The sequence below is a fragment of the Hyperolius riggenbachi genome, chromosome 10, assembly GCF_040937935.1.
Source record: "Hyperolius riggenbachi isolate aHypRig1 chromosome 10, aHypRig1.pri, whole genome shotgun sequence".
In the NCBI taxonomy this organism is placed as follows: domain Eukaryota; kingdom Metazoa; phylum Chordata; class Amphibia; order Anura; family Hyperoliidae; genus Hyperolius; species Hyperolius riggenbachi.
In genome coordinates this window covers 127,015,295-127,027,484 of record NC_090655.1, presented here as the reverse complement: position 1 = coordinate 127,027,484, position 12,190 = coordinate 127,015,295, and the positions used below count along the sequence as shown (strand labels likewise).

The 12,190-nt window shown below is 44.6% G+C and overlaps 1 protein-coding gene across 1 annotated transcript in view; it reads left to right on the top strand.

The window, feature by feature from the left end:
• Positions 1–11,981, top strand: part of ELOVL3 (ELOVL fatty acid elongase 3) — a 37,201-nt gene extending 25,220 nt beyond the window's left edge. Inside the window, exons 3-4 of the mRNA XM_068257948.1 lie at positions 3,146–3,297; positions 7,749–11,981. Coding sequence (XP_068114049.1) covers positions 3,146–3,297; positions 7,749–8,158 — 562 coding nt within the window. The 3' untranslated portion in view covers positions 8,159–11,981. The remainder of the gene's footprint in view (positions 1–3,145; positions 3,298–7,748) is intronic.
• The last annotated feature ends 209 nt before the right edge of the window (positions 11,982–12,190 follow it).

Here is a 12,190-nt window from a genome sequence, read left to right as displayed (position 1 = left end):
GGCCCACCAGCAGTACATGTGTTGCAGAAAACCACAAACATGCACAGGTGAGGCCAGTTAGTGTCTCAGCAGAGCTAATTAACTACCTTTGTGGATTTCTACAAAACATGCACTATTGGTGGGCCTTGAGGACAGTGTTGTGGAACACTGATCTAGAACACCTCTAGAATTTACAGTATCCTCATACTCAACAGGGGTGCTCATCCGGATTCCGGATATCCGGGTAACCCGGATATCCGAACTTTTTTCAGCTATCCAACCTCTGATCCAGATTCCGGATACTGGGCAATCCGGATAGCTATCTGTGGATAGTTGGCTGGGCTATGCGGATATCTGGCCGATATCCGACCATTGAAATACTGTAAGAGGTCCAGGACGTCCTGGGAGCCAATCAGAGGGCTCCCAGCAGAAGCCCTAGCAACCAATCACAGAGGGGAACCCTGGCCAGCCCCACCTGACCTCATTGAGCCAATCAGAGGGCTCCCAGCCTAAACCCTGGCACCCAATCACAGAAAGGAACACTGGCCAGCCCCCCTGTATAATAATGAGGGCTGCCATGATGAGAAATAGCGTCCCTTGCTTGTGAATGCTCACTGAGAGACATGCTCCAGTGCTGCTAGCCTAGCAAGCTTACACAATGATAAACCACCTAAAGCTCTTCAGTGATTAACCCCTTCACTATCACTACACTATTGATAAATCGTTAATTAGTTTGATTTCATTGTGTGTTAGACAGTCAGAGTGTGTGCTCCAGTGCTGCTGGCCATAGCAAGTGTTTACACAGTGATAAAGCTGTTCAGTGATTAACCCCTTCACTATCACTACACTATTGTTAAATCGTTAATTAGTTTGATTTCATTATGTGACAGACAGTCAGAGTGTGTGCTGTGCTGTGCTGCAGGGCTGCAGGCAGCTGCTATGTTTCTGTGTGTGTGCTGTGCACAGACCAGGCCAGCTGCTGCCTGCTGGCAAGCTATTAGCCTTAGCTAGCTACAGTATAGGTTAGGTTAGGGATTAGGGAATAGCATTACTGTGTAATTGTGTAGTTAGTACTGTACTAGTGCAGTTAGTGCTAGTAGTTGCTAGAGTAGTAGTACTACTGTGTTAGCTTACTACAGAACTGCTGTGCTGCTGAGCAGTGCCAGTGTGACAGTTAGTGTCCTCTCCTCTGCTGTCTGACTGTCACTTGTCGCGTGGCACTTGGCACATCGTACTTGCCATGTGGCACGTGCAAAGTGCCACGTACAAAGTGCCAGGTGCAAAGTGCAAAGTGCCATGTGCAAAGGGCCATGTGCAAACACGTGCAAAGTGCAAACTGCCACGTGCAAAGTGCAATGTGCAACCACGTGCAAAGTTCCATGTGCAAAGTGCCACATGTAAAGTGCAACGTGCAAAGTGCAAAGTGCTACGTGCAAACACGTACAAAGTGCAAAGTGCCTTGTGCAACCACGTGCAAAGTGCCACGTGCAAACATGTGCAAAGTGCCACGTGAAAAGTGCCACGTGAAAAGTGCAAAGTGCCACGTGCAAAGTGTCCACGTGCAAAGTGCCACATGCAAACACGTGCAAAGTGCCACATGCCACTTTGCACGTGTTTGCATGTGGCACTTTGCATTTTCCACGTGTTTGCATGTGGCACTTTGCACGTGGCACTTTGCACATGGCACTTTGCACGTGTTTGCACGTTGCACTTTGCACGTGTTTGCACGTGGCACTTTGCAAGTGGCACGTGACACTTTGCACGTGCAAAGTGCCACATGCCAAGTGCCACGTGCCAAGTGCCACATGCCAAGTGCCACCTGCTGCTGCTGCATTGCCCTGCTCCTGCTGCCTTTGCTGCTCGCACCGCCAGGGTGCCACAGGCCACTGCTGCTGTGCTGATACATACCACCTATATTTAACCCAAAACACAATTGCTGCGTACTTTTTTGGAGGTGTCTGGGCTGAAAACTGCCATGTCCCAGTTGTGCGGTTGGACTTTGGACACAATGTGGGTTGCACGACCGCTGTCTGGAACCTAGGCCTGATGTTAATTGACAACCATTTTTTGTTGTTTTTTGGGGGATTTTAAGTCACCACATCATTAATTATTGTTTCCCTTTAAAAAATAATACTGCCACAGGCCTCATTTACCCTCAAAACGTGTTTTTAAAGCAATTTAAAGGCCACTTCCGGGTTTTCTACCCAGATATACGAATTTGCTCGGATATCCCGGATACTAGGGTCGAATATCCGATCCGGGTCGGATACCAAAATGGTCAAATCCGGATATCCGATCTGGATCCGGATATCTGGGTATCCGGATCCGGGTCAATCCGGATTTTGAAAAGGGGTATTCGAGCATCACTGATACTCAATATTTGCAAAACATGGCCCTTCAAAAACTATTCTCCAAGGACCACAAACCCCTGGAATACTTGGTCACTGTGTCTTGTCTACTACAAGATTCTCCTGTCTGGCATTCTTCTAAAGGTCCATACCCACCAGAAGATATTTTGATAGATTTTTCGTAACAAACTATCATTGTTTCTGACATAGCGCAACTTTGCTTAGTGAAAATTTGCTAAAGGATGTTTAAAGACACCTGATTACCCACAACGAACATCCCAAATGATTGTTAAGATTTTCGCTAGAGCCATTGTTCTTTAGTAAAAAATCTACGTTTTTCGCCACTCCTCCTGTCAGTGCTATATAACAACACAATGACATTATGATAGGACATTAGACTTAAATGCTAGGTACGCACCATACAATTTTCTGTTAGATTTTCTCTTAGATTTACCTGCCAGATAGCTTATTTCCATGTTGTAGGTAAATGTAACAGAAGGATCTAACAGTAAATTGTTGAGATTGTGAGGGACGGTCAGTGACATGACTCTGCACTCTGTAAAGGATAGCAGAAGATAGCAGCATTGTGTAAACAGATAATAATTAACTTTATATAAAATGTAGTTTGAACGTACCGTTTTAGCTGTAATTCACTATAAATCTTTCAAAGGTTAAAATGTATTATTCTTTATGTATATGTTTGATTCACAATACAATTGACCACTACAAACATTGTGCATGAATTTTCTTTAGGTGTTGTCAGTGTAATATATTGTATGTGATTATTGTTTATTTATTTATTTATTTTTTGCTTTCAGTATTATTGGAGCTATTCGCACTGGCTGGTTCATGATTAACATACTCCTCTCCAGTGGCTTCAAGCAATCAGTGTGCGACCGTGCGTTTTATAATGGACCTGTTAGCAAGTTTTGGGCATATGCCTTTGTTCTTAGTAAGGTACCAGAGCTTGGTAAGTAAATGACTTGCTGAAGATATCTTCCTGTTCTTTAAAAATATTAATTGAGGTGCACATCTGGGCAACTAATGCTGGGCATACACTTTAAGACTTTAACATTTTGCATTTCGATTTGTTTGTGATTTGCATTCCCCTTCCGATCCTGTTCGGGGAAGAGGAATCGCATTGCTATTGCTCCAAAACTGCTACATGTAATGGTCCCATTGAGGTACATTGTACACATCGCTTTGCCAATCGCCGCTGAAAAAGCGACTCACTGTTTCACGCCAAGCATGCTTTTAGAGAGCTTTTCTGATTGCCAGCTTTTTCCAATGTTTTGAAAAACTCTTGAACAAGGATATCCTATGGGCTATTTCACACCAAATCACTATATAATCACACCAAAATTGCTAGCACTTTTTGGTGTGAAACAGCCCTTGGTTTCTAAGCCAAGGTATAAATCTCACTATCTTTATTTTGGTAATTATGAAGTCTGCTCAGATTTATAGAGGTGTTGATTACTTATAGTGTGTGAGTATACAGGCTTGGCAGTGCAGGTCTGTAAACTGGCTGCTAATTAGTTACTTACTTAGTTACTTTATAGCTACATGTGAGAAGCACAGTGTATATAAATAATATATATATTATAAATCAGCTGTGGCAAAGTGATACAGAAGGCTGATAGCATAGCAGTTAGATGAAAGCAGGGAACAGGCAGCGATCGTGTCCCCTTCAGGTACAGCTGATTTAGTGACGCAGAACAGCTGTGTAAAAGAGTAGAATTGGTGTTAGGAGCTGTTTTTTTTTTACAAAAGCTCTATAGAGAAATTTATGCTGTCCCTGTTAAATAACTGATGTTGGGGATGATGGAACAGCATCATTTTCGCCATAGTGTCCCAAGCACACTCAATCCCATAGGAGACGGTTTATGGCAGACACTGTACAGGCAAGCTATGCATTCTGATACTATGGAAGAGGGCGTGGGGGCGACCCGGGGTGCACAGGAGGAAGAGCAATAGCTCCAGCAGGCCGAAGCTCTCGCTGACTCATCAGGTAGGGCCAAGGGCTGCTGTACACATGCTAGCTTCCCTTCCGATGTGGTCTTTTTCGACCGACTTGACCACGTTTAATCTAGTGTGTGTGTACATATTTTTACACATTTTATAAGCCAGATTAATTCCAAAACTGCACCTTGATTAACTACCTAACGACTCACGCCAATGGGCATGAACGCGGCGGCAGCCCCAGGACCGCCTAACACCAATTGGCGTCAGGTCCTGGAGCCGGCTACTGAAGCAGCAGCAGCGCTTTACTGGGGACAGCCGTGTGACACGGCTGTCCCCTTGGGGGACAAGAAAGCGATCGGCTCTCATAGGCAGAAGCCTATGACAGCCGATCACTGTGATTGGCTGGCATGGGGGTGGGCGGGATAGTGGGAAAAAAATAGATTTATTTAATAAAAATAATTACAATAAATATTTACAAAAAGAAAACCCCAAACAACTGGGGGGCGATCAGACCCCACCAACAGAGAGCTCTGTTGGTGGGGAGAAAAGGGGGGGGGGGGAATCACTCGTGTGCTGTGTTGTGCGGCCCTGCAGCTTGGCCTTAAAGCTGCAGTGGCCATTTTATTAAAAAAAAGGCCTGGTCTTTAGGGGGGTTTAGCACTGTGGTCCTCAAGTGGTTACAAAATGTTTTTTCTGCTGCTTATATGTTGTTAGGTCTGTTTGCACTGGGTACGTGTCTGTCCCATTCAGCTGTGCAGGACTTACAAAGGAACTGAAAAACCATATATTAGCTTCATTTGCAGCATGTGTAAATTTGATTCTGCCCCACCTTGCTTAATTATTGTTAGATGTCTGGCATTCCAACATTAGACCTTTCTGAGATGCGGTCTGATTTTTGTCCTTGGGCTGTACTACTAGCATGAATTAGCTCACCAGGAATGCAGAAAAACTGGGCATTCCTCCACAATAAGAAATGGAATCCTTGCAGGCTGTGATAAAACCAGAAGAAAAATCTTTCTTTTATGATAACCCTTTTTACATTACAGAATGGACAGAACTGAGGCAAACCCCTGTGTTTATTGAAGTGTTTTAATCTGCTTTGTCCAGTCTCTAAAGACGTGTACACGCAGATGAGGTATGTCGCCCGGTTGTGAGTGACCACCCTGGCCGAGAACATGGTTCTCCCCACTCACCTCTGCCATTATGTGACACTCCTGGTCTGCCACTCCATTGTCCCTCCTCCCCACCGCAAAGCAACAGAGCATGTCACTACCCTGTAGAGTAGCATAGCATCTGTATAGCCTCGGTCCTGCAATATTGCTCGAAGCATTGAGTCCTGACCCCTGCCAGCGACACGCATCGTGCTTGTGCACAGGGCTGTATTCACTTGCTTGGTCATCTTCTCCCTGTTATAGCAGCAATTGCAGTTGGCCTTGTAGCTGATCAGCGTTCACAGTAGTGAAATTGGCACCATATTGTGTTTGGTGTCACAAATAATCTTTCTGCCCAGTTACCCTTCTACCAGTCTACGAGATGTGTCAGAATCATGAGCCCACAAACTAGATGGTTAGTAGTGGTGGTCAATGAGATGCAAATAATTTCGAGTTCATGTAGGATTATGCAAATTTTAGATGCAAATGTATGCAGCTTGAAAATGAACCTATCAAATCGTTGTGAGATAAAATGTGTCAGTTTTCAAGCTGCATCAATCTGCATACAAATTTTGCATAATCCTGCATCAACTTGAAATGATTTGTATCTCATTGACCATCCTTAATGGTGAGGTTGGATGGCCACCGCTGTGGAATCCTCACTCATTGCTTGTAAAATCATGTGATGACGGCTGGGAAAAATATGGATTCAAAATGGTTCTTATTCCCAATTTGTTGTATCTAGTCTTCCTTCTATGGTCCTGAAACACTCAAGCTACTAGCATTAAGTAATTATCGCAAATACCTTCTGTTTTCGATAGCATTTTAGTAAGAGGGCTTTTGGGTCCTTTATAGCCGACACACTCCTAGGAGTTCTAGTTCACCATGAGCTTGCTGGGTAGTCTGTATCTATGATAGACTAATAAATCTTACAGTTAAAGTGATCAAATGTATGACAGCAGCACAGATATTGTTTTACATGTATTAAGTCCCTATGTTTAATTACTGTTGGTATGTCCTCTAAATCCATATCTTGATTCTCTATAAATTTATATTGAAGCTGCATTTTCATAACCACGGTCCATATTTTCTAAACAAAAACCCTAGATATACTTAAACTAAATAATGGTTCAACTGTAACTACAAGTGTACATACTTGTTACAGTCATGCAGATCATGGAACATAGCCATCATTTATCCCTTTATGACAAGAACATTTTCCACACTGTTTGAACTATGTACAGAGATCGTTAGGAGCATGAATGAAAAGTGTTTTCACTGTTGCTCATATAAAGAGTTGTGCCATCATAATCTTTTGCTGAGTAAAGAAATGTGTTGTGAGTCATATGATTAGCAAATAGATGATGCTATATAATTTTCTGGGTGAAAATTACAACATTGTTAAACCCAAGAAAGGTACAAAAATCAACTCACATTATGTTATTGTAGATACTTATCCTGAGGATGAGATAAAGATGGACATACTGCTATGAAAGAGTAGGATAAGGAGGACCCTGCTCAGATCGTCCGCAATGCAATGCCTACTGTGAACGATGCTTGAGTATTTTTCTATAGCATGTTTGTTGGCTTGAAATAGTGCTGCTCAACTGATAGCTATTACTATTAACAAGTGGGCAATGTGACAGAAACATAAGGAACTAGAGTCATATGCAGTCCAGTAAGTACTACGCTTAACTGTCCAACCACCATATGCTCAACCCATGCACAAGTCAGGCATGCAATTTTATAGACAAAACAACCCCAGAAGCAGTGTGAGGTAAGATTATGCCCCATTAAATGAAACAAGACAACACTTGCACATGCAAAAAATAATAATATTAATAAAAAGAATAATATTAACACGACATTCACATCTCAAACTGTTGTTTTTTATTCTTATTTTTGGTATCTTCTGTTACTCCTCTCATACAGTCAGGGCCTCTGATAGTGATGTTGATGCTGATGCTTGATGCACCTAACTCATCAACAACATAACCACCTAATGTTGCCATGGCAATGTGAAAATAGTATGGCGGTTTCAAAACTAACCATCATATTAAATTCATTCACTATAAGTTATACAAATTGTATACAAACATTGCAAAAAGAAGAGAACTTTTTTTAGACCAACCTCCTTGCTCTCGATTACCAAATGTTTATTTTGTTTATTTTGTATTACAGCTATACTTAAAACAAAAAACTAAAAAAAATCTAATTATTCCACATATGTAGTAAAATCTATTAAGAGAGCGTATCAGTCTTCCCAAACACAGAGGCTAACATTACTGCTTTATACCTTCCTACACAGGTGATACGTTGTTTATTGTTCTTCGGAAACAGAAGCTGATCTTCCTTCACTGGTATCATCACATTACCGTCCTTCTTTATACCTGGTACGCCTATAAAGAAACAGTGGCTGGAGGAGGATGGTTCATGACAATGAATTACACCGTCCACGCTTTCATGTACTCTTATTACACACTGAGAGCAGCAGGGATCCACGTGCCACGGCTCTGTGCCATGTTCATCACCTTCACCCAGATCCTGCAAATGATTATGGGCACCTTGGTCAATGTTCTGGTCTATCACTGGACATGCGCAAGCACAATGGAAAATGTATTCTGGTCAACCCTGATGTACTCCAGCTACCTAGTGCTTTTCTGTAGCTTCTTCTACAATGCTTATATGAAGCACCCTGGCAAGAGTAAGGGAGACTAACCCATATTCAGGTGCAAACTGTGAACTTGCCATCATACATTTCCCACTAAAATGAACCCAGGTATCATGTTCGATCAATGCGCTTTCAAGGACCCAAAATTTTTATACCCAGAATAAGTTCTTCCTTTGCTCCATGGTATAGTTGTGATGCTTATTTGCCCATTGTAGGCTCATTTGACGGAGAACAGAGTTGTCTGCGGCAACACAGCTGGATACCCAGCAATGAGCTGTATGGTCAAGCATCTTTCTAGCATGGCTAGCATAAGGCCTATTTCACACAAGGAGGCTAAATGTTGTAAATTCACCGCCTGTCAGCTGCTACCATGCACCAGCTTGTTATCGCTCACATTGAGTCACATCTGAGTGCAGCAGCAGCCATGCTCACATGTGACATGAAGTAGTCTTTTGCTGCTGAGTAAGTACTGTGTACCAAACACTCATAAGCGTGGGGCTACAAATTCTTCCATTTGGCTGCCTAAAATTGCAGGCAAAAGGTGCTTAGTGGCCAGGAGACAGGTCACAAGTTTGTTGTCAGTAAAGTATAAAAACATAAGGGGCCCCACATTAATTTTTTCCCCAGGCCCTAAAACAATACCTGCCAGCAGACGGGAAGCTGAAATGCTGGAGAAGCTGTGTTCTACGTCTTGTGGTACAGTACAGGCGCCCTTGATGGCAATGGAGAAGGATGCAGAACATAGGCAGGGCAGTTTCTAAGCTAAAATGCACCCAGGGTAAAGGTTTAAAAATTGTGCCCCCCCCCCCGCGGAGCCAGGTATAGGTGCTGGACGGCAGTATAGGTTAGCCAGGTCTAGTTGCACTCAGTATAGGTCCCGCGCCATCCCTGTAGATCTTCCATTCCCCGACGCCGGTCACGGTGTCATTATTCGTCTTACTAGACGAATATCACTGCGGCTGCGCAGCCAGGGCCGCGTGTGTCCTCGCTCACGATCGTGTCATCGGGACTTACTGTGCAGTACAAAGCTGTCTCGAACTGCTTTTGTGCAGTAAGCTCCCGATGACACGATCGGAAGCGAGGACGTGCACGGTCCCGGCCACGCAGCCGCAGTGATAATGACACCGTGACCGGTGGTGGCAAATGCAAGATCCTGCAGGGACGGTGCGGGAGTTGATGTCTTCAGGGGGCTTGTAGATGCCCCTGGTAAGTGTACGATTTTCTTTTTAGAAAAACCCACAGTACTCCTTTAAAGGGAACCTGAGGTGAGAAGGATATGGAAGCTGCCATATTTATTTCCTTGTAAACCATGCCAGTTGCCTGGCAGCCCTGCTGATCGTCTGGCATAAGTAGTGTCTGAGTCAAAACCCAGGAACAAGCATATGGCAAATTCAGTAAAACCTGAGTCAGAGTACCTGATCTGCTGCATGCTTGTCCAGGGTCTATGACTAAAATATTAGAGACACAGGGTCAGCAGGGCTGCCAGGCAACTGGTATTGTTTAAAAACAAATAAATATGGCAGCCTCCAAATACCTCTCACCTTGCCAGCAGTGATAGTGGGTGTGTGAGGACACATGGCCAGCAGTGATAGTGGGTGTGTGAGGACACATGGCCAGCAGTGATAGTGGGTGTGTGAGGACACATGGCCAGCAGTGATAGTGGGCGTGTGAGGACACATGGCCAGCAGTGATAGTGGGCGTGTGAGGACACATGGCCAGCAGTGATAGTGGGCGTGTGAGGACACATGGCCAGCAGTGATAGTGGGTGTGTGAGGACACATGGCCAGCAGTGATAGTGGGTGTGTGAGGACACATGGCCAGCAGTGATAGTGGGTGTGTGAGGACACATGGCCAGCAGTGATGGTGGGTGTGTGAGGAGTCTGAGGACACATGGCCAGCAGTGATAGTGGGCGTGTGAGGACACATGGCCAGCAGTGATAGTGGCTGTGTGAGGACACACGGCCAGCAGTGATAGTGGCTGTGTGAGGACACATGGCCAGCAGTGATAGTGGGTGTGTGAGGACACATGGCCAGCAGTGATAGTGGCTGTGTGAGGACAAATGGCCAGCAGTGATAGTGGGCGTGTGAGACTAGGAGTTATTAACTTTGTAACCAAAGAGCTGCTGCTTATGCTGCTGTAGCCTGATCCCTCACCCTCAGTGAGCTGGGAGGAGTTGCTTCTCTCACTCCAGAGACTCCCTAACTCTTCACAGCTCAGCAGAAGCTGCAGTTCCTGTTTCTTCCAGACATCCACTGTGAACCGAATCGTTCATTGTGATGATCCAGGTGATTCGACTCACAAAAAAGATCCGGATCAAATGAACGATTCGTTCATGATCCGGAAAACACTACCAGGGAGGTGAGTAGCTATTTACAGCGCTTCCCTGCGGATTACTCTGCATCTAGGGGGGAGCACAGAAGGAAGCCCGGGGAGAGGAAGGGAAAGAGAGGTCGGGCTGCCCTCCCCGCGGCTGCGGCTCCCCCCTCCGTTACAGCGCCCTCCTCCCAATAGCGCTCAGGGCAGCCACACAGCTGCACGGCCCCTAGAAACGGGAGGAGGCATGCCAGTATACAGATGAGCACAGCCTGAGGGGGAGGGGTACACATTACATGGGGGAGACCTGGGGGCCTAGCAGGCGGAAGTGGCGGCGGTAGTATGGTAGATGTCCAATAGAGTTCATACTGAAATGTTTGAAAATCTGTGTGCAGCGTGTGGGCAGCTAATAGATCCCTCTCTGATCAGACAGAGATCTATCTGATAGTCAATCTTGAGAGTATGGAGTCATGTATGGGCACCTAGTGTTTTTCAGCAGCTTCTGCTGTGGTGTCTCTTATGTGGGACCATACCAGATTGGCTAGTGTTTTGTATTCCTGTGCACATTACCGAGCATTGGATGTTCATGACCCTGATATATTGGTTGGTTAGTTGTCCTTCATTGCCCACTTTTAGTAGGTGCTAATCAATTGCACTGAGAACCCCCAGGTGACCAGCTGTTTAAGAAATGTTTTGACCCAGTTGTCTAGCTATGAGAATTTGGCCCATGTCAAAATCACTCACACATTACCCTGAAAAACTGACTGTTTACATGCTGCCTGACCCTTGACAAAGTATTGTAACAAGATAATATTCGTTATTTACTTGTCTTCACATGTCAGTGGTTTTAATGTTGTGGTTAATTAGTGCATCATTATAATGCTCCTTGTCTTTATAGCAAGCCTCCTTTCATCACCTCTTGAGAAGTAATCCAACTAGTTTAACAAGGTATTTGTTAAGGCTTGAATGGCAGAAGCAGAAAGACACTTTGAATCAGTGGTTAGTGAGCATATTGTAAGTGAGACATAAAAGGACTAATTGCATGACTACTCATGCGATTCACAATGTGTAAAGTAGTTAAGTCACCTTTTTTTCACAAATCATGAGCTGAATGGACAACCAGTCTCAGATGTTATTACACACATTAAAATAGAACTCTAGACCTTTCTTCTGTTTTTAAACTTGAAGTTAAGAAAAAAGTTATCTATGGCGAGCAACAGATCTGCACACGTCGCCATACTCATTGGTCAGATTTACATGCAATTCATCTAAAGGTTGTAGTGTGTGGATAAACATAATAATGGGCAAAGATCAATGGCTGAGGCTTGCAGTACAGAGATGTAGTCCTGAGGAAGAGGTCTTTGCCCCGCCCACATTATTTCTCTGTAATTCAAGCTTTTTGTCCTCATAATGAAGCAAATCCCTCAGGGATGCTATGAATTCTGTCTTAGGCCCATTGCACACTGGGCGGATCCGCCGGCCGCATCCGCTTGAAAATCCGCGTGGCTAATGTATCTCTATGGGCTGGTGCACACCGGCGGTTTGAGGTTTTTAGCAAGCTGCAAACGTGCCTCTTGCTGCACGTTTGCGGTTTGCTTAAAACCTCAAACTGCCGGTGTGCACCAGCCCATAGAGATACATTAGCCATGCGGATGCGGCCGGCGGATTGCATACAAAATCCGCTCGGTGTGCACCCCGGCAAATATCGGCTCTCTGCTCCCAAAACCGCTAGCGTTTTGTGGATCTGCTAGCGGTTTTGGTGTGC